This window comes from Pezoporus wallicus, unplaced genomic scaffold, assembly GCF_028554395.1.
Source record: "Pezoporus wallicus isolate ANWC-B61680 ecotype Strahan unplaced genomic scaffold, APGP_CSIRO_Pwel_v1 contig_2871, whole genome shotgun sequence".
Classification (NCBI taxonomy): domain Eukaryota; kingdom Metazoa; phylum Chordata; class Aves; order Psittaciformes; family Psittacidae; genus Pezoporus; species Pezoporus wallicus.
The window spans coordinates 291432-313817 of NW_026640775.1; the positions used below are offsets into that span (position 1 = coordinate 291432).

Sequence of the window (22386 nt, forward strand, 5' to 3'; positions counted from 1 at the left end):
CTCAGGGAGCGGGTTTTACCACACAGACTGTAGTGTCAGTGTTTGTTTGTTCTAAAACCAATGCACACACACACCAGCCTGCAACCCTGTGCCCCGTACCCAACTTCACTTCCTTCTTGTCCCCTACTAAACCCTCATGGTGAGACCAAGCCCTGCAGCCTGGAAGCATTTGCCCTGAGCTACTCTATCACTTCAGGCTTTCCTTCCCATCTCAGCTCCTGGTGTGCTGAACGTGCACCCATCCCATGGCAATAGCCATGTCCTGCTGGGGGGCAGAGGGAAAAGCCTGGACCTTGGGCAGCACAGGGGCAGGCAGGTCTCCAGGCAGGAGGCCAAGCACCAGCAAGAGCAAGCCCTGGCTCTGCACGGGTGCAATAGGGAGCTGCCTGCTGAACTCGGTGCCTCACCTCTTGCACCATCCACCAGGTTGCTCAAGGGCCTCACGCATGTGACTAAAGCCTGCAACCCAGTTTTACTGGAATTTGTGAGGTATGAAGCAGCTTGCCTTATGTAGGGAAAGCAGTCACTGCAGCCATGTCCATGGAGAAGTGGGTCTGTATCTGCCTGCACCCCGTGCCCCAGGAGCACCGGTGCATGGTGAGGTTATCACACACTGCTGCCCTAACTCTCCTCATTGCACTGCCACCGGTGTCCTTACACCCTGCTCTCCTCCTCACGTCTCATAGTACTCCAGCCTTCCAGATGATGTATCCATCACATCCAAGGGTCCTCCTTGAGCATCTTCACTTCTTCAGATGTCACCTCCAGCCGTGGCATGAGCCCGCAGTTAAGGCTCTTCTGTAATTGCCAACAGCCTCTATGCAGAGCAACAGCTCATGTTTACATTGGAATGGGGCCGAATGAGGAGCAGTAACCCCCAGGTCCTCCACCCTGACAAAAAAAACAATGTGCATCACCCAAAAACGCGAGGAGGAAAGCACCTGAAATCCCTCTGATCTTCCCCAGGATATATACATACTGCTTACCCTGCCTGTAGCTTGCAGTGCCACCTGCCCTCCCTATTACTGCATTTACTGATGCAGCCCAGACTCCTTGGGGCAGAGGGTCCAAGTGGGATTTTCTTAGCGGTGTGGTGAATCAGATTATTTCCCCCCAAATCCAGAGGTGAAGCAAACAGCTGGCTAACAGCACTGCAGGACTCTCCCTCCCCACATCCAGAGGGAGGGAAGCGACAGGTCAGGATGTCCCAAAACCACACGGGAACCTGGAGAAACGACCCAGCACCACCAGCATGGGGGTCAGGGCCACTTGGGAAGCCTTCCCCTGCAGGAACACATTTTTTTCAGCGAAAGGGGAAGATTTTATTAAGTTAAAAGTTGAAGGGCGCAGCAGAGCAGCAGCTGCCACCTTGAGGGGGAGGTTGGCTCTGGCGAGTGCAGTAGCAGCCTCACAGCTCCTCTTCCCCACACAGGAGAAGCCCCGCGTCTCTGGGCTCCAGCCAGCTTGGGTTCTCGAAGGAGCCAATGACAGTCACGGAGAGAGCTCGATCATGCGGACTCTTGCCAAGGTCTCCTCTTTCCAATGTCCCCGGCAAGCACATCCATGGCAGACTGCCCCAGAGGCTCCCTCCTATGGCTTGCAGTCTTCTCCCAAGGTCCCTGGGGTGGCACAGGGGGGGAGTGTGGTCCTTGCCATACATCCCCTGGGGGCCGTGAAGACATTCGGAAGAGAGGGAGCATGTGCCAAAGGTGGCTGTGTAGGGCTGGGGAAGGGGCGACAACCAGATTCTCTTTTTCAGGTTAGAAAATGTGGATGATGTAGTAAAAGTTTTCCCCCCTCCTCTTCCTCTTCTTTCCGGGAGGAAAAATCCTCTATAAAATATAATTTTCACATATAAAATCCTGAAGAAGGTGCATGTAAGGAGCCAGTCCAAACAACGTGCTCAGGTACGCAGGCAAAAGGGGTTCATCATAAAAGCTTTGGGAGGGGAGTGAGGAGGTTGGGGGTGTGTAGGATTCCTTGCCAAGGCGATAACGGATGGGATTCAACCTCCCCCTCCCTGCAAGTGAGGAATGGAGCAAATACAAAACAAGAACAGATAAACAAATGAAGAGCAGACCTGGAGAGAAAGAAAAGCAGAAATGGTTTAGAAAGGCTCCCCTGAGCACAGAAACACTGCTCCGTCTGGTTCCCTGCTACAGACCCACTCATCTCAGCATCCACCAGCAAACAGAGCTGAGTGACCCAAATCCCGATGGCCACAGAATTGGAGCAAGAAGCAGAAGCGCTCTGGACAACAGGATGTCCTCATTCTGTTTTCCTTCACCCCTTCATTCATGCAGCAGGGATGCCTGCAGGTGAGTATGGGAGTGGGGCTGGGTCACGGCTGCTTTGATGCAGACCTCAAATTTCTGTGCTGTGATAGGGAAACCACTTCAAAGACAAAAGCAGCAGACACATCATCTATGTAGGCAGCACACAAGCTTCCTCATGCCGTCACCCAAGCTACAGGGCAAAGGCCAGCATCTGGTTGGCTCCCACCTCCTACCACATTGGTGGTGGCCGCAGGAGCATCAAGAGCAGCATGGTGAGAAGGAGGCTGGGGACCTTGGGAGAACGTCAGGGACAACAGCAGGGATGGGACAAGAGGATGCAAGAAGCAGAGAAGAGAAAGTTTAAGCCTGAAGGTTGAGCACTGAGTAGGGTAGGAGGAACCAGCAGCTTCCATTGCCATCACAGTGACTCGCATGTCACTGCATCTCCATTGCTCACCGTTACTCGCTGACACTGTTGCGCAGCGACTCCTTCTCCTGCAGAGCCGCCATGGCCAGGCGCAAGTGCTCCTTTAGCTGCTCGATCTCTCGCTCTGAGCGCACCTTGATGTGATTCAGCTCTGCATAGACATCTTGGTATTTCCCTGAGGCAAATCTCTTATCCTGACAGGGGACAGAGAGGGGGCAGTGGGTTTTAGGGCCAGTATTAGGGATGAGGGCAGCAAGGAAAGTGCAGCATGAGAAGAGCCAGCAGGTGAGGTGATGGGTTTGAAGCCCATCCCAATCTGGGCCACACAGAAACCATTCAGAAGAAGAGCACGGAGATAGCACTTCGCAAACCCTGGGCCAGGGAGAAAGGCAGTTACTGGTCCCACAGCAGTAGGGATCTGCAGCATCAGGCTGAGGTGATGTGGGTTTTAGTATGGCTTGTGTGTGTTTGGGCAAGCCATATGGGAAAAATAAACCCCACTAGAGGTGCAGGCTGCTGAAAGGGCTGGTCCCAGCCACTTATATGGCAAAAAACTGAAGTGAGAAAGTTATAAACTGCAAGAGCACCACTGAATCTCAAAGCCTCTTTCAGGTTCTCCTCTGGCAGGAGTCTTTGAAAATGCCTCTGAAGGAGCTGCTGCCAGTGGAGGGAGCAGCACACCCAGCAATGGTGCCCAAGGAAACTCATCCATCCAGCAAAGGGACAACTAGGGGAACAGAAGTGATGGGCAGGCTTCACCTGGGAAAGAAGGGATCCTGGCTTGTTCGTGCTTATACGTACATACGTCTGGGGAAACCAGCAGTAAAGTCACGGTGACATTTCCCTTGTATAAAGGTAAGTCACTACCAGCCTTTACTGTTCGGAGCACGTGGTTGGTATGTGCTCAAGAGCAAGCAGGGACGAGGAGCACAGAGGATTTGGCCTGAGCACCCCATCAAACCCAGATAAATCCTACTAAGACGCAGTCCCGGTGCTCCCCTCTCTCCCCTCTCCTGCTGCTTTCCCAATGCCTCCCTGAAAACACCAACCTTTTGCATCATCTGCAGCTCCTCCCGGAGGCACTGCACCTCTTTCTTTAGGTACTGGAGCTCATTCTCCTTCACCCGCAGCAGCACCTGGGTCGAGGAGAGGCGAGAAGAACCCGAGGTGACTCAAGAGTCAACGCCTCAGAAAGGCTCTGGCGCAAGGGCAGTGGTGGAAAAGGAAGGAAGGGCCAGGAGGGCTGGGGCAGGAAACGGCGTGAGCAGCCCCAGAGAGCAGAGGAGGGGAAGCTTGTGTACCTGCTTCCTGCACTGGCCCCTGCTCCATCCGGCAAACCCCCTCCCACCTGCTCCAAGCCAAAACCACTGCAAGGAGGAGACCCCCGGCACGGGGTGGGGATGGAGGTATCGGGGCAGCCAGGGGAACTCTGTACCTCCAGCTCGCAGGAGCTCCGCTCATTGTTGTTCGGAGAGCGGTCCCCAGAGTTCCGTGAGGAAATGAAGCTTCGCAGCTTCCCTATCTCATCCGAGAGGCGGGTCTGCAGCTCCTGCAGGCACAACCAAGAGACATCAATGGCACAGGCCTCTCTGCTGTCCTCATCCTTCCTTCACATACCAGCCCTACTCGAGCTTGGAGATGTCCTTGTAACCCCCTGCACACAGGTGATGGTGACACCTTCAACCAGCAGAATTCACTCACTGTATTTAACATCACAGTTAAGGCCATCTATAGTCTCCAACTCTCTATTTTTTTTTTCTGATGGTAAAATCTCAGAAGGGAAGAAATGTGAAGAAATCGGGGTGTTTTAACAGAGGGGCTGTGCTATACATGGGTCCCTGAGGGCAGGGAAAGCCTTTCTCTTGCCTGATTTTTCCGGAGGAGCTCCTTCCCCTCCTGCTGACAGTGCTGCAGCGTCTGCTCCCGTTCCTCTGCCTTCTGTGTGAGCTCCCCAATTTCCAGGCACTTTTGGGAATACTGCTCAGAGAGCACCTGCAGCTCCCGCTTCAGGGATTCCACGTCCAACCTGCCGAAGAGGCACTGATTCATCACTGCCCATAACAACCCTCACCGGCCCCTAGCCTACAGCAGCCTCTGTCCACGTCAGTCATTGGCACAAAATAAGGTTCCCTGTGGACCAGTTCCCAACCTCCTACACATAAGTGCAGTGCTTCTAGAAGAAACAGAGGAGCTTTCCATAAAGAAAATAGAGGGAATAAGCTGTAGGGAAAACAGAGGTGATGTAGGGAAAATAGCCAAGCAGGGGATAAACTTCCCTGTCTTACAGCTCCAGAAATCCTGGCAGTCACTGCTGGGCACCCACCATCCCTGCGGAGGGAGCTGGCGGCTACGGATGCAGATTGGGTGAGGTGACCCTGGCACAGGGTGGCAGCATCAGCCAAGAGGAGTGGGAGAGATGGTTTCTTACTGGTGCTGCTTCTGGAGGGCATCTGAGACAGAGCTGCACTGCTGGAAGCTTCGTGTCCTGCACAGCTCCTTGTTCATCTCCTCCCGGTGGGCTTTCTTCAGTGCCTCGATGGCTGCAGAGGGGGACAACAGGAGATGGGGGGTCAGGCTATGCCAGCTCCAGCACATCCAAGGAAACCACACCAGAGAACTGGTTGAGCTCCTGCTGCCAGAGCTGTCTTTGCAGATTCCCCCACCTTCCCTTCTGCCCTCAGGATCATCCCAATGCACCAAATGCTGCCAAGGAGACTAACACAGGGCAGCGTGGGAGCTCCATGCCACCTCCATGCCACCTCCACATACCTACAAGAAGCTGTCGGCTCCCTTCAACCCATCCACAGAGGCAAGACCTCATTTCCAGGGCATCTTTACCATCCCATTGTCCCTGCCCCAGCCCAAACAATCCCCACACACAGCACAGAGCCGAGGAGCCCCACGCTCATGCTCCAAGGAGCATGAGCCTCACACCAGCAGGGTCATCTGTGTGGCTCCAGATGACTGAGACTGGCAAGAGACATCTGGGAGTGGTGGGGTCACAGCTTGGTGTTTGCTCCTACCTGCTGCTGTCGCTGCTGCCTCCTCTGCCAGGAGCCGCTCCTTTTCCTGCCGCAGCCGCTCCAGCTCCCGCTGGTGGTGCCGCTGGAGCTCCTCCATCACTTGTTGGTGGGATGACTCCATCGCAGCCAGGCTGCGTTCACAAGCCTCCTGCAGTGCCAGGGAAAGGAGGGGTGAGGGATCAGGAGGAAAGGATAGGGCCAGGACAGGCACCTGGCTGGGCTGAGGTTTGCAGGGAGAGAAATGTTCCTCTTGCTCATAGCAGCAAGACAGGAGCATCCCTCTTGGGACAAGAGCTGGGAATAACATGCCTGACGCACCAGTCACTGCCTGGCTGGAGGACATCAACAGTTGGAACTGCATCTCAGTATCTGCCTTTCAAATGAAGCAGCATTTCCCAGAATCAATGAAAATTGAGCCTCTTGTGAAAAGCGACACCCTGCACTGCCCTGTGGCTGGGCAGAGGCTGGCAAAGAGCCTTCCCCAAAGCCTAATGGTTAGGGATCCTCCTCACACAGCTCAATCTCCTTTCTGATGGCCCTTGAGACCAGGGGTGTCTCATGTTCTTTCAGTGCCTTTCAAGCACTGTGGTTAACTGGTGTTAGCACAACAAAGTGGTTCCCACTTCAGAGCTGTGCCTCTGCTCTCCCTTCAGACTGGCAGCATTGCCCCAAGCCCCACAGGAAGTGTTTGTTCACCACCAAACCACGCCAGATTATTTTTAAAAGCCAGGGACTCTTAAGACATCAAGCAGAGACCCAGGAAGCTGTCATGTCCCCCAACTGCCCCTTGCCATCCCATTCCTTCCCCCAGTACTAAGGCTAAGGCTGATATAAAGGGCGCGGTGACACAGTGAGGGAACGCAAGTCCTTGCTGGCTACTCCTCCCTCCCGAGGCAAAGGAAGCTGGGAAGCTTCACGTATCAGCCAAAGGAGAGGAACAAGGCAAGGGATCAATCTGGTTATCTGTCCAGAGCCGGGCTGCAAACCTCGGCAGACTAAGGGAGAACAAGCGCTTTGCGGAAAGACCAAGTTTGGCCCCAGATGTGAAAAGTGGGCCTTTTAAGCCAAGTTATTAGGGAGATAAGGTGCAATTCCTCCCCACTGCTTTTGCCCTTTTTTTCACCATAAAGAGGCCTGCAAGCTGTAAATACTAAATCAAGATGACAGAGCCACTGGTAAGTGGCTGGGCTCATCACCATGGGACCTGTGGGTTTCTTTATCTGGACTAGGTACAGCCAATGCACCCAACAGGCTTTGCCAGCCCCAATTTCCTTCCACCCCCCAGTAGCTTTCAACACGTAGGGCACATCCTGAAATGGCCACAGCATAGTGGAACGGCAGCCTCCCCCCAGGAAACCCTGCGGGATGTGACCCTGTTTGCTTTGGATGAGTCCACAGAGGGGAGAATAAACAAACAAAGGGAAACGAGAGGCTGAAGCGTGAGTAAACTCTGCTTTGCGGGCTTTCCCACGTGCCGTCCCAGCAATCCAACAGGCTGTGCTGTCAAAGTGACCTTCAGGGCTTGGGTAAGGATGGGAGCTCCCCAGGGCCTGATGGGCTGCTTTTAACAAGGGATTTGGGAACCCCTGATAGCCAGAACCACGTGTGGGAAGCCACAAACATGCAGGTGGCTTGGCAGAAAGCTGAGGACCCACTCCTGAGCCAGGGGCAGCTCAGCCCCCCAGCCCAGGCTAGTATCTTACCCGTGCACAATGCGGAGTGCAGATCATAGAATCACAGAATAGTTTGGGTTGGAAAGGACCTTAAGATCATCTAGTTCCAACCCCCTGCCATGGGCAGGGACCCCTCACACTAAACCATGTCACCCAAGGCTCTGTCCAACCTGGCCTTGAACACCACGAGGGATGGAGCATATACCACTTCTTTGGGCAACCCATTCCAGTGCCTCACCACCCTCACAGTAAAGAACTTCTTCCTTATATCTAGATCCTGTAACTCCCCCCTAACTCTTCTCCTCCCTGTTCAGACTGTCCCCTTTAAGGCCAGGCAATACACAGCAGCCCTTATGTAATTAACATTGATTACAAGTGGGCCCAGTTAGGGCCACCATGGCAACCCAATGATTAGCTATACCTGCTCAGCAATGAGCTGAGTGCCAGCATTTCCCAGTTTGGGACTGGAAGCAACCCCAGGGTTGTGTCCAGTGCCCTGCTCACCTGTGAGATGTACCCCCGGGGCACATGGCCTTCTCCCTGGGATTTCGCTGCCTCCCGAAGGCTCTCATTCCGGGCCCAGCAGGATTCCAGCTGCGCCCGCAGTGACTGGATCTGTGCGCCAGGGAGGGGAGAAAGATGTTCAGCCATGGCCCAACCAACATGCTGCATCCGAACCCTCGCCTAAGGGATGGGGAGCACCATGCATGGCCAATGGAGAAGACTGCTTCCCACAGGAAGAACAGCCTGCTAAGGGACCAAACTGGGAAAGCCAGACCCAGAATGGTAAGCACTAACAGGGAGGAGACTTCCCAACTTCCAGAGGTGGATCTGTGCTGAAGGAAACCACCCCTACTCATGTAGCTGGGATGCCAGACAAGTGCATGTCTCCTTTCAAAGTGCTTGCAGGCTTGGGAACAGGCAGAGAAGAGAGGCTGTAGATGCACCCCTGGGAAAGACAGACTCCACACAAGCCGTGCCACCAACTAACTTCCTAGGCCAAAACATGGCCTGGGGAACCTCTACAGGCATGCAAGAGCAGGTCTCCAGTCCCACATTATCCGGTTGCAAAATCTCCTATGCACTTGCGGGGTGGCAAATGGAACCACAAAGAATAAACATCTCCCTGCACCTCTGCCTTGCCCTTCTGCAGAGCCTCCTGCTGCCAGAGACCACAACAAGAGGCCACAAGAATCCCAGTTGCAGAGAAGAGGGATGCTCTTACCTCCTTTTTCAGTGCCTCGTTGGTGTCTCCATGGTTCCCCTTGCTCTGGTTCAGCAGTGCTGTCAAGGGCACCCGCCGCGAGTCCTTCAAGGGCAGGCGTTCCAGCTCCAGCCACTTCTTCTCTATCTCCTCCTTCAGCCGGATTCTCTGGTCCTCCGAAAGTGGGGGAGTGGGGAGGTCCAGATCCCCCACCTTGCGGGAAGAGTCTCCCCCTGACCCATCGCTGTTTGGGACCCTGACATCAGGGGCCTCAAACCATTTCCGCCTCTCCTCCGAACGGACAGCCAGATCCCTCTCCAGCTCCTCGTGCTTCGGGGCTCGCTCAGAGACCCTCAAGCTCCCTCTCGTCCTCTGCGGGGAGCCCTGATTCCCAGGGTCCTGCGGCAAGGGGGACAGCTCCACATAGTCAAAGGAATGGCGCTGCCCATCCGCCTTCCAGGGGCTGCCCTTTGAGTTCCCCTCGGAGCTAGAGCCCAGTCGCTGCTGCTCCTCCGTCCGGAGCGAGCCCTTCTGGGGGACACAGTTACGGAAGTTTTCCTTATCGCAGTCAGAGAGCCTGAAACCAGAGCGGCAGCCAGTGAAGGACAGGTACCACATGGGAAAGGATGCCAGTGGAGATCCTGCCAAACCCCCACCCAAACCCAGGGCACGGAGTTGGCCCTGCAGCATCCCATCCCTCAGGGAAATGGCAAAGGTGGGTGCAACAGCAGGAGCCATCAGGCTGATGTATCCAGGCCACATTCAGTGGAGAGCAGGGCTGATCTGAAAGTGGCCGGGTTTCCAAAGGGACCTTCCTAGTCCCTGCCTGCCAGGAGAGAGGGGCAGCAAGAGGGGGGAGAGAAGCAGCATGGGGCAGCTCTTACTTGGTGATGTCTGGAGCACTGACTGGGCGCACATTCTTCCTCAGGGCCTCGATCCAGTTGCGCCGGATGCCTGAGGTCATTGCCGATAGGGTGAAGACAGCATCCTTCGTCTGCAAAAGGGAGGTGATGGAGGCCCTGTCAGCAGGCAGCTCTCACAGATGGTGGACTGCGTTAGAGAGGCCACTCAAGTCTGTAAGGGTCAGGTGGAGGGGTACAGCAGCAGGCCACAGGAAAATGCCCAGCCCTGCACACCCACAGAAGTATCATTTTTGTGCCGCCTTAGCAGCCACCTCCTGCTGCTACAGCAAGTAGCCAAGGACACGACTGTCCTGAGGCTGGATCCTGAGTACAGGTTGTTACTCTGAGTACGGTCAGGGAGCTACTCCGAGATCTGCAGTGCTCACCACTCCCTCCCCACGGCTCCGCAGAAGCTGCCTTGGCCAATGGGTCAAGTAAACAACACAGGGCGTTAAGTCTGGCTCCCGGGTCACCTCCAGGGGAGCCTTTGGCCAGCCCTGCAGAAGTCACCGCCTCTTTCTCCTCCTCCCTTTGCAGGCAGGCAGCACTCGAGTCTCTGAGCACTGTCACCCACATTGCCAGGGTCCTGTCCTGGCAAAAGGTTTGCACGGTTTGCCTCTGGGCACAGGGAGGGAGCGCACATTCCCACCCAGTGTCCCTTGGTGCCACTGCATCCGCACAGTGCCAGGCACTCACGTGTATCTGGAAGCCATAGTTGCGCTGCACTGCAAACTCTGTCACGTCCGTGCAGGAGCGGAGGTCGATTTCTCCATCGAGGTCATCAGCCTGCAAGCACAGCCGCCGGCTGGGACATCAGTGCAAACCCAGCTTGGAAAACCCCATCACCTGCTGGCACCCTCTGCCTTCACCCCACACCTCCCTGAGAGATAGACTCAGCTCCCCACATACCGAGGGGCAGCTGCAGCTCTGATGGACAGCATCAGAGATGCTCAGCCACAGGACCAGCCCTTCTCACCTCCCACCACTGACAGCCCCCTGGCTTCACCAGCCGCCTTCAAATACCCATCCTCTTTGTCACCCTTTGGCAAAGAGCAGCTTGCCACCTCTGGTACCTTTCAGGGTGACATAACATTGCTGCTTCTCCAGGGCTGTGGTCCTGTCCCCACTGGTTGGGAAGGAAGAGAGGGCTGGGGAAAGGCTGGCTGTGCTTACCTCCTCCGCATTCGAGTCCCGGTAATACCTCAGGCTCGAGTCGGTCAGCACGAACCAATGTTTCTTCCACTGCAGGCAAATTGGGCAGGAGAAGGGAAGGGAAAAGACAGGAGGGAAACGGATAGGCAGTTATCAGGGGAAATGTAGGAACAGGGAGGGGCATTTTGTGCTGTGACCTCTCAGCCTTCTCTTCCCCCTCCTCCATGTTCCTTCCAGCTCCCCCTTGTGCCCCTCAGCTGGGAGATGGGCACCCTGTGAACCTCTGTGCCAGAGCAAAGCACTCCCACCAAAGGCTTCCTGCTGCCCTTCCCAGCAGGAGCAACCTCAGTGAGTGAAGGGGGAAGGAAATCAGCTGCTCACTGGGGAATCTCTACCAGCAGAGGCTGGGAGAAGAGGCAGACTTTTGCCTTGGGCTTACCTCTCCTGGCTCATCCAGGATGGACATCCATCCCTTCTTGAAATTAAGGAGATCCGGCTGGAGAGGAAACACAAAAACACAGGGTTACTGTCTTGGACTGACCCACAAAAAGGCATTTCATGCCAGGGGGTGGAAGGCAAGTCCCCAGTGGCAGAACAACTGCGGGAATAGCCTGGCATCACTTTTAGAAAACTCATGGGGGTGTAGGGCCCGGCAGTGAAGGAGAGCTGGGTTTAGCTCTCGGCAGCAGGCAGTCATTCCCATAAGAGGAAGCAGGAGATAAGGAAAGAGGTTTAAAAAAAATTAAAGGAAAATATGCAGCAGGGAGGTTTCCACAAGGTGCCACAGAGGTATTTGTTCAGAGAGGGGGAGGCAGGGACAAGGAGAGTCAGCAGGAGGGAGTGCTCCACCTCCAGCAATGGGGTTTGCTGTGGAGATGGAGGCAAAGAACCAGCCACACTTTGTCCAAACCCTGACCATCCATGCCCCAGAGCCACGTCCCTCCGGTAACTTCACCACCAATTGTCTATTATAAAGACACAAGTAGCTCTCTACAGAACAACTCTCACCACAAATGTACAGGACACAATTCAACAGCTGTGAAAACATGTTCCCTTTAAACGATGTGCCCCAGGGTAGAGATGAAATCAGAGTCACAGCCAGCACCTGATCCTCTCCAAGGTGCTGGGGGCTCCTCTCTTATCCAGCTCGCTCTTCTCCCTCCCACTGCATAGCCTGCCCTCTGCCACAGCTACTCAAGACAGAGTATCACCCAGATCATCCCGTGCTAGAAAGAAGCTTCCCCCCCTTCCCTGCCTCCTCCTAACCTCACACCACTGGTGCGGCATCCCAACCAGTTTATCTCCTTCCCAAGGTGGAGCACCAGAGAGCTGACTCAGCGGAACTGCTCTCCCTGGCTTTGCCCTCAGCCAAACAGGCTCGAGCCGGTCCCTCCTCCCAACCCTACTGGCTCGGGAGAAGTTGCACCACCAAATAATTCAGCCCAATGCCTCTCCTCCCTGAGACGCCAGAGTCTGCAGATCTGCCCCTTCTTCTGCAGCCAGACAAGGCAGGGACAGTGCCAGAGCTGGACTCCCAACCCTCTGCATCAGACCTGCCAGCCCTGGGGAAGCCATCAACCACTGCCCGAGACCGAGTTGAGAAGAAGGGGTGGGTTGGGAAGCTGATGGCCACTCCACTGCCCCCAGAGGAGCCCAGTGGCCAGCCGCGGCTGCCCACATGCCCACCTCCCTGCTCCCCTGCTTTCATCTCCCTTGGGTTACACCCAAGGCTATGGGGAAGCAAGAGCTGAGTACACACTGGTCCACTCCAGTGCTCCAACTATTGGTTCTAGCAAACATGGACAGGTCCACCAAGGGGAGGGTCAGCGGCTGCTACAGCTTCAGGCCAGGCCAGAAGTGTCCGACTGCAGCCCTAAGAGCTTGGGAAGGGAGGAAAACCGGAGCAAAAGGGCACAGGGAGCTCTCACACCTCACCTCCCAACGAGGCGACAGGCACTGCTGGTGGCTCGGTGACGAGGGGGATGTGTGCATCCCTATCCTCATGGACCCGGACGTCCCGCTGGCCCTGCTGCTGCCTCCCTGAAGAAGCACCCCGAAACTTAATTCTTTCTCCGTGGCAGCAGCAGCTCCACCCTTTTTCCCGTTATTCCTTCCAATCCAGTGACTTCAGCTCCGGCTCCAAACTGGGAGCGGCGGGAGGGGAGGGAAGGGAAGGAAAGGAGGCGAAACGTCAAAGCGCAGCCTCCCCCCATCTCCTGGGACACACATGCACTGGGCAGGAGAGAGGCAGGCAGGCTCTCTGAAGGTGGAATAACAATATAAGGAGAGAGGGGGTGAAAGGAGCCCTGCCTGGGGCTGTTGTATGGATCAGCTGGGTCTCGTCTTACTGAGGATTTACAATCCCAAAGCATTAGGTGCCAAAATAATGACTATTACAGGGATATACGTTGATGGGAAAACCACCACGAAGTCCTCATAGAACTCCTGCCCCTGATGCAGTGCTGGGGGCAAAAAATCCATCCACTCCTCCCCCCCAGAAGGCTTCTCCCAAGTGGGTAAGTTGCACAGGACTCCTGTTTTCCCTGCCACCCTCAGACACGGAGCCACAGCTCTGGAATTGGCTTTGAACTATTCTTGTCATAGCAGGGCTGGTATGAGACATCAGCTGATGCCCAAGATGCCACTTTTCTCTCCCTCTTCACAACCAAATCCAGCTTCTTCTCTGTCATAAAGAGCTCTAAGTATCAGTAGAAAAGACAGCAGGGTTCAAACTGAACCAGAGGAAATGGCCTGGCAGTGGGAGGAGGAAATGTTCAGGAAAGCCGAACCACTGGGAGAGATCCGGAGATGCAAGGATGCGGCAGGATGCACCCCCGGCAAAACGCATGGCCCTGTAGTGGAGCTCGGGGCTGTGGATGGTGAGGCTTCACCCTGGGAGGTGGCACAGCAATTTTACCTAGTTGCATCCATTCCCACCAGAGTTACATGTACATTCAGCCCTGCAGATAGCCAGGTAGAGGCACCGGAGGGGGTGCCAAGCAGCCGGGACATAGGTGAGGTCTGGAAGGACTGGCTTACAACAGCAGGTTAAGGAGAGGCAGCTGCCTGCTTTTGGTGAAGAAGGGCTACAGAGGAGGTGATAACAGGCTGCAAGTATCTCAAGAATGTAAACACCAAAGAAGGAAAGGGGATGGGAGCAAAAGAATGACTCCTGGGTGGTACAGAGGCACCAGGATGGAGAAGTGGAGGAGAGGCTGTGGCAGGCTTAAAAAGCTCTGCGTCCAAGGGGACTGATGGGATGGTCACTATAACCACCGCTGTGCCTCCTGCTCTTCCCACACCCAAAGGCTCCTCAGGACCTCGGGTCCTGGAGCACCACTTCCTCTCACATCTAAGAGAATGTGCAAAGGGCTCTCATCCTTCCAGCAAACACAATGTCTCCTCTCCTCCAAAAAGGGAACCTGCTCCACAAGACACACGCCCCAGGCCAAGAACACAAATCGAAACTGCTCAGCTCAGTTTAGTGGGAGCAGAACCGCCCCCCGTCTGGAGCACACATGCAGCTCTATGTGTACTCCAAAAGCAAACGGGCAACAGGCTCTTCTATTCCCACCCCTCCTATACAAAACGCCAGCGGGCAGGGCCCGGCCTGTCACCTCCTTGACCCTGCTCAACAGCCTTCCTCCCGGGGTGGAAGACATCCCCATGGAGGAAGGCTCGCCCCAGGGGACAGACGCTACCTGCCCCAAAACCACGTCTGGTTGCCACAGGGAGCAGGAGCTCCCCGTGCTGGGGGGGGGGGGGGGGGGCGCGGGCGCGAATTTCACACCCCACTGCAGTCATCAGTGCGGTGCGCTCGGCAGGCCTCAGCCCAGCCCACTGCTTACACGCAATGTTACCCATGTCCGGCCGCTAACGAAGCCACTCTACCGAGTGGAGACCTGCATGGGGCAGGCGAGGAGGCACCGAGCCTCGGCCACAGTTTCGAGTGCCGCGGGGGAGCAGGGGTGCCCGGGAAGCGGCGGCTGACAGCCCCTTCCCACCCGAGGGGCAGGACAGCGGCCGGGTAGATGAAACAGATGAAACTCCCCCCCCTCGACCCCCGAGGACAGGTCCCGACTCACCGTCATGGCGGGGGCTCCGCGGCCGGCGGCGGGGCCGGGGTCGCGGCGGGGCCGAGCGCTGGCAGCCAGGGCGGCGGGGCGGCTTCAGCGGCCGGGCGGCTTCCACGGCCCCACCATGCCCGCTCCGCCGCCCGCCTTCCCCCCGCCCCCCTCCCCTCCTGTTTTACTTAAAAAAAAAAAAAAAAAAAAAAAAAAAGAAAGAAAAGGAAGAAAGAAAAAAAAAAAAAAAAAGAACAACCCCCAAAACTTTTCTTTCCTCCCCCCAAACTTCCTGGGAGGGCCCGGGCAGGCCAATGGCAACTGCCGCCACCGCCCCGGCCGCCCGCAGCCAATGGAGCCGTCGGGGCGGGCGAGGCCGCCGGGGCGCACGGAAAGGGGGAGCGGCTCCGGGACGGGACGGGACAGAATGGGACGGGGTAGGTGGTGGGGCTGAGCCGCGTCCCTCTCCCGCCCCGCCGGCAAGGAGCCCAGGGCTGAGCCGCTGCTGCCCCAGGAAGGGACGGCCGGGAGCCCGGCCCTTCTTCAGGCAGGGATTTCTTTCAGGCAGGGATTTACTTCTTGTTTTCCAGACAGGGATTTCTATCAGTCCCGTCGTGTGTGTGCACACAGCAGGGTCCTCACCTTTGCTCCTGAAGCTGCTCGGTTTCACCTCCCACCCAAGAACCCCTAAAGCAGCGATTTGCAATCTTGGCAGAGGTGGCAACAAGTCCGTGGGGGCCTTTGGTGCTCCCCAAAGCACATCTATGGTTGCCATCAGGCTGGGGAATTGTGAGAGAGGGTCCCAAAGGAAAAGGGGCAGGGGGCTGTGCATAACAAAATGACAGGTTCTACACCGAGTTGACACTTCTTGCCACAAGGCAAGCAAAGGTGCCCAGGCCAGAGCTCACTGCTGAAGAAACCTGGAATAGCTGGGATGAACCCGCTCCAGTTGTGCACAGGGAGCTCAGGGCTTGGGCTCCTCTCTGCCCTGGGACAGCAAAGTGAGGGAAGGGATGTCACCCGTTTCGAGTTTCAGAGACCTTTGGCAGCCTCCTGCCTGGCTGCAGCTTGTCCTTGTGTAAAGCACAAAGCCTAGCAGGGGACATCTCCGCCAAGACGACTGACGCACATGGAGGGTGACAGAGGCAAAGAGACTCCGGCATGGCCGGCAGCTACAAGGGCTGCCAGCACTCTTTCTGCAGACCTCCAAAGCAGCTCTCGTGCCTTTTTTGGTATCTCAGCAATCCAACACAATTGACCATATCTTCTTTCATGCCACTAAAGCCTGCTTCATCCCTATGAAACCCTCAGTGCCATCATAACACCAGGCAGTAGTAAAGGGAGGAAGGCAGCTACTCTGAGGTTTTAGTCCCACCTCTACTGCTTGCCCCTCTCTGGCTTTAAAAGAAAAAGGCTCTGTGCCCCTGTTTTTCCCCACTTGAGAACTGGGCAAAGGACAAAGAGAAGGAGGGTACTAGCGATGCTGATACCCAAGAGGTCACTGGAAGGCAGCACCACGCTAAGCCTGCTCAGATCAAGTGCTAGAGACCCAGATGCTGCCAGCAGTTACCTCCATTCCCAGGTCCCAGCCCCTACCTTGTTGCGCTTCTCACTGTCATTTGAACGTGGCTGCAGGCTTCCCGAGGATCTGGTGCTGCTTTGTGGTGGGAAGGCATCTCCACACAGCTGGGGCTGCAGGGAAAGAAAGCAGGAGCTGAAGCCATGGGGGTTAGTCCTTGCCTCGGTTTCCCAGATCTGAGCAGCCACCTCCCAGCGTGGGCCAGGGTGGGAAGCATCCTCCCTTTTCCCAGTGCCAGGCAGGCAGCTTGGCTCCCCTAGAGTAGCAGAAGATCCACAGAAGTTGGGATGCGCAGAACTGCAACCCAAGGGACCCACCCGCTCTGTGCTTGCCAGTTTCATTCCTGCCAGGGTCCCCAGCACCTTGGCTCCTGCCCTACTCACGTGGTACATGAGAAGCCTCTTGTTCACCCAGTCGCTTTCCAATGGCTTCTCTGGGTTGTTTGTGTTTCGGGTGTGCTCAGGGCCTTTCCAGTCATCCTCCAGCTGCTGCTCTGGACTCTCAGGCCTTTTCCAGCTGTCATCTGGCTGCAGTCTTACACTGGGACCTTTAGTGGGGCTTTTCCAGTCCCTTTCCAGCTGGCGCATCAAGTCCGCATGGCACACAGGCTTCTCTTGGCGCTTCCAGTCCCTCTGCCATGCCTGCGCTTGGTGGGCCTCCCCCCGACCCCTCCAGTCCTGCTCCAGTGCTCGTGTTGGGCTCACAGGGCGCGAGGGCTTGCCTTGGCCTTTCCAGTCAGTGCTCGTGCCCTTCCCAGGGTGGGAGGCTGGCAGCTTTTCCCGGAGGCTCTGCCAGCCACATTCTGATGGCTTCCCAGGCGCCCGGAGCTGGAGCAGTTCCCCTGGCCTCCCCCGTTGCCTCTCTGCTACCCGCACTGGAGGGGCAATCTCCTTTTGGCTTCTCCATGTGCTCTCTGTATGTCTCCCAGGACTGAGAGACCGTGGTGGTGGTGCTGCCCGGCTCAGCCTGCTGTTATCCAAGCCTTTCCCAAGGCCCACAGGGTGCAGCGAGTCCCCTCGGCTCTTCCTCTCTGGTGCTTGCCCTGTACTCCCCCCAAGCCAGGCAGCTCGGCCCCTTTCTGAGCTGGGGGCATGTACAGGCTCCTCTCGGCTCCTCCAGCTCTTCTCTGAGCACCAGGGAGGGCTCACAGGCGCTCGGAGCCGGGCTTGTGGAGCGCTTGTGGGACTCACGGACCTTTGTGCCGGGCTTACGGAGCGTGGGCTCCGGTTGCCTCTGTCCAACAGCCAGCTGGCGCTGGCAGGGTGCGGGCGGTCCCCCCGGCTCCTGCTGGCCTTCTCCGGGTGCCGAGCTGGGCTGGGGGAGCGCAGGGGCTCCTTGGGGTCTCTGCTGCGCTGCTCAAGGTGCCATGAGACCCGCTGACCCTAAGGAACAAGACAGGATTAGGGCTAGGAGATGGTTTGGTTAAATAGTTCCTTAGACAGCAACTGCATCTCTATGCATGGAGGCAGCCTGTACTGAAGAGAAGCATCTAGCACTCAAAGGGTGAAAGGGCTGCTGCCATTTAAGAGCCAGGAGTCTCAATCCATGGCAGAGGGAGGGCTGGGAATAGAGGGGAGAGCAGGGAAATGGGAGAGAGAAGCAGAATGTGGCAGAAGGAGAGGAGAATGTGGCAGGGAAAAGCAGGAGTTGGGATGGGGTCCCACCACACAGCCAAGACTCACCTCCCTGGGCAGGCTGGGGCTGGACTGCCTCCGAGCTAGGCGGCCTTTGCTGGGTGGCACGGGGGTCTTGCCATCGAGCCGGTCCACACGGCCCTCCTCCAGGGCCTGGAAAGCCTCCAGGGTCTCTGATTTCCTGTGAGCACGCAGTTTATCCAGCCACTGCCAGGCTCAGCTCAGAGGCACAGCCCCTGCTCCACGTAAGCCTTACCCCACAGACCTTCACCTGTCCCAGAGCCTCTCCCTGTCCCCATCGCTTCAACCGTCCCAGCTTTCATGTCCTGCTGCCTCACCCATGTCTTCTTCACACTATTCCTTAAGCTTCCCTCCATCTAGCCAAGGATACTTTCCCGGTCCCCATTTACATCCCCTTCCACCCTGTGCCACCAATGATGGAGCCACTCTCACTTCTACAGTCAAGACTCAACAATCACTGAGTACCACTTAGCATCCCCTGTCCTTCACTGAACAGCTCCTACAGTGGACCCTGGATCCCTGGGGAGCCAACTGATGCTGGGAATGGGGACCACCTCTTTCCTTCACCCTATTCATGGCTTGCAGTACATCCTGCAGCTTCCAGGAGCTGGATGTGAGGAGGAGGAGGGTGGGCTGTGCAACTTTGCTCCACCTTTCCTATGGATTCAGTTGCAATTAGGTGTGCTGCAACTGGGGAGCTCCTCAGGTTGGGAGGCACTGAGCCTAAACCCAACCTTTGCTTTAAGGGAAATTCAAGCACAGCTGAAAGCTGAGCTCTGCCATCTACCCCTGCTCTCTACCTGAGACGCAGCAACTCAGAGGTGGGGCACCCCGACAGCATAGGAAAGGGGCCCCACTGTGGAGTCCCATTGCTTCTCACCTGCGTTCGCAGCCAAACATCCTCTCCACCTCCACCCGGCCAGGGCTGAGCATGCGGGAGCCACAGCGGTCGACAGCATCCCGCTGGCTGAGGCGCTTGGGCAGGCTGGCCAGCACCGTGTACTCCTGCCTGTCCAGCCCGTGCCGCCCCTCCGTGCCCCTGCTGCCAGGCTGCCCGCGGGGCTCCCGCACCTGGGAGCAAGCAAGGTGCCCACTGCCACCCAATGGGTCACTGCGGGAGGAGCCGGTGGTAGCACGTGGAGGGGTGGATGGCCACGGAGGGTCGGCTTTCCGGTGCTTCGGCCAGCTCTCCTCGGGCTTCTGGCTGGTGGGACGGCACTCTGGGACGGGGAGAAGGCCGTTACTGGGGGAGGCACGAGCGACGCGGGGTGCCACCACGTCCACGGCAAAGCAGGTCTTCGGAGGAGAGCTAGAAATGGTCCAGGAGGGCAGAGATAGAACCCAGACTCCCTCCAGGAAGGGTGGGAGTGCTGGGGCACAGCACTGCAAGCTGAGGGCACACCAAATCATGCAGACAGAGAGCACTAGGGAGACCCATGGTTCATGGTCATAGGTGGCATCTCATGGACTCTGGGCCTCATCCCTTTACATGGTACCCATGGAAGTGTTGAACCTCCTGGGACCAGAACTAGTAAAGAGCTGCTAAATCTAAGAGATCTGCTGTGAACTTCAGAGACCTCCAGGTGGAAAGCAAACCAGAAGTAGGGTCTCACACAGGAGCAAACCAAGTGTACCTGCTTTCAGAGGGCAGATTTCTTTCCTAAAGTCCTGCGCCTCGGTTCTCACCCAGGATCCAGAGGGAATGGGCTGAGCCCACCTGGGTCTGTCTGCCTGCAGGGCTCGCGATCGCACCTCCTCCTTATGGCCCACGTAGCTCATCATGTCCCGTTTGCCTGATCCCATAGTGTTGTCCCACAACCAGGTCATTTCCCCGTCCTGGGAGACAAGATAGGGCAGATCTCTGCTATGGGGACTAGTAGCTTTTGGGGGCTGGAAGGAGGTGAGAGCATATATGAGAAGTTACGGCTCATTCAGCTCAAAGCTGCTGGTAAAAAGGAACCAGGAGAGGAGCTGGGTGAGCATAAGGTGACCCCAGCTCAACATCAATGGGTGTGCCAAGAAACAACATAGGGAAGTCTGCTTGGGGGAATCTAAGAGCAACTCTCATGCTCTTTAGGGGAAGACTGATCCCCCCTTGCATCTCGGGACCTTCTGAATGCGCCTCACAGAAGAGGCATTGAAGGGCTGAGGAGACTGAAGAGACCAAAATAACCCACACCATGAGAGATCCCCATCTCACCCTGGCAAGCGTGGAGTTGGCTTGGGAGCAGGCGCTGGGGTCAGTGCTGGTTTCTCTGTGCTCACCCTCAGCTCCAGGGCTGAGCGGGGGATATCCCCTGCTCTCGTGCCAGCTGTGGGGCAGGGAGAGAGGTCAGCTGGTAGTCAGCACAGCTCAGGGATGGGTGGCAGTGCCAACAGCCCAAGCCACACTGTCTCTGTCTCTGTTGAATGGGCAGACACTAGCAGAGCCCATCCTGGCACCACCAGCCTTGCTCTAGAGGCAGTGAGGAGGAAGGAGACTCTTTCAGTGGCCTCCTGACCTCTCCTGGGAGAGTTAGAGGGTATGGTGGGGGTTGCTCAGCCATTGTTCCCAGGCACGGGTGTGCAGAGTGTCAGGGAGAAGGCATCTGATTTCCTTTGCTTGGCTTCCCACTCCCCGTTCTCCGTTCTTCCCACTGAGGGAGCTCCCCGCTGGTACTCACCGCTCTGTCCCCTCCACAGGGCTCACGCACACATATACCTCGCACTGCGGGGCTAAGATATGGAGAGCATCCCAGGCCCCGCCTGGGTCCGCGTTGCTGCTGGCATTGTGTCCTGCCACTTCCACACCACGCTCCTGTGAGGAAGAAGGGGGTGCAATGGTGCCATCAGCGTGTTGAGGATGAGAAGGAAAGCTGCCCTTTGGAAAAGGCTGCTTCTTCCACCTCCTCCAAGAGCAGCCTGGTCTCTGCGGCTCTTGGTGCCTCTCCCAGCCCTCCGCTGAGGTTTTTCTCCTGCTTCAGGTGGCTCAGCACACTCCTATTTGATGCTGAATGCTCCAGGTGTCCCAGAGACAGCACATGTGAATGAGGGCTCAGTGAAACATCTCCCCGCTGCCAGTGCTGATGCTGCTGACAGCTACTCTCCCTCCCCACCCAGATCGCCCGGGGAGAGGCGACGGAGCAAAGAGGGAGGGAGGTTTTGCAGTGAAGGCTGTAGCCCCAGCCTCTCTCTGCGCTTGTGGGTATCTCAGCATTCTCCCCAGCCCTGTTACCTGCAGGGCTTATGAGCAGCAGTGGGGGATGCTCCAAGGAGCCGGCTGTCTGTGCTGCCTTCCCTCCAGCATCTCACCCCCGCACTGGGATTCGCTCAGAGGCGACAGCTCTGAGCAGATCATGGGCAAAGGGCTGAGGTAACCTTAGAGGGGCCAGGGCCAGGGGGAGAGAAGGAGAGGGCAAGAAAGAGAGAGGAAAGCTCATTACTATTTCATCATTCCAGGCCAGTTGCTCCTGGAGGGCAGCGAACAACACGAAACCCTTCCTGAACATGAAACCGGCTGTTGCTCGGTCAGAAGCAGCCAAGTGGCTTGTGCAGCCAGCCCTGTGTCACAGCACCATGTTGGATCAAGGTACCCAGAGCCCAAAGACTCATGTCATTTACCCCCCTCCTGCCTTACCCTCCAGGAACAGCTCACTCCATCTGCTCCAGGGTCTCAGCCCTGGCCCTAAGTTGACAGCCAGGGCCACAGGGACATCCACCAGGACCATATTCCAGGTGAGGTAAGCCATAAATACCAGCAGGCATCAAGCAGAGATTAATCCAGGATGGGTCCCAACTCTGCCAATGCCCCCTTCCCCCTTGTAGCTTTGCCATCTGCAACACCCCTGCTTTCCCTTCCAGCATCTATCACATCCAGTGCCCAGCCTTTTCCTGCTAAGGTGGCTCCCAGCTCTGGCTTGGGCAGGGATTCCCATACCTGGGAGGTGTGTGGAATCCCAACCTAGAACAAAAGGTTCCTTAATGAAGTATTCATAGCCTCCATGTGGGATGGAGGAGCTCACCTGGACAGAGTGTTGGTGAGCCCCTGCAGCTTGGAAACAGTACTGGCACAGGCTCTTTGCAAATGTGTTGGCTTCAAAGTTCATGCAAGGCACATCATTGATTGAACCAGACATCGTCCATAGCAAGGGTGAAGATCTTTGGCTGCTGGGCTGCTGGCAGGCTGCAGCCAGGAGGCAAAGGAGGAAGGAACAGCGGCAGAAGACCAGAGTTTAGGGTCCCCCAGCCTTTAGCTCCTGTGAAAGCAGGAATGTTATTCCCAGACTGAAGTTTGCTGCTCTCAGCCGGCAATACTGTAATTGAAGGGCACCCAGGTGCAAAATGATCAGTATGATCCATACAATTATAGATAATAAAATTGTATGCTCCAGCAGGGACCTCTTTTAAAAGGGGGCAATGCACTGCACCCTCAAATGACTGCTGACACCTACA

The 22386-nt window shown here is 56.6% G+C and overlaps 1 protein-coding gene across 1 annotated transcript; it reads right to left on the bottom strand.

Moving 5' to 3' along the window:
• Positions 1–1297: 1297 nt before the first annotated feature.
• TRIOBP (TRIO and F-actin binding protein) lies at positions 1298–22224 on the bottom strand. The gene is made up of 20 exons (XM_057420724.1): positions 21957–22224; positions 20619–20752; positions 20156–20267; positions 19590–19791; positions 18836–19175; positions 17983–18115; positions 16318–17682; positions 11097–11153; positions 10679–10747; positions 10202–10291; positions 9488–9597; positions 8625–9180; positions 7904–8014; positions 5727–5874; positions 5132–5243; positions 4570–4729; positions 4139–4252; positions 3753–3839; positions 2734–2897; positions 1298–2080 (listed from the first exon to the last, which is right to left on the bottom strand). Exons 1-19 carry the CDS (start codon positions 22068–22070, stop codon positions 2736–2738), a joined length of 4176 nt encoding a protein of 1391 aa, XP_057276707.1. The 5' UTR covers positions 22071–22224; the 3' UTR covers positions 1298–2080; positions 2734–2735.
• Positions 22225–22386: the final 162 nt, after the last annotated feature.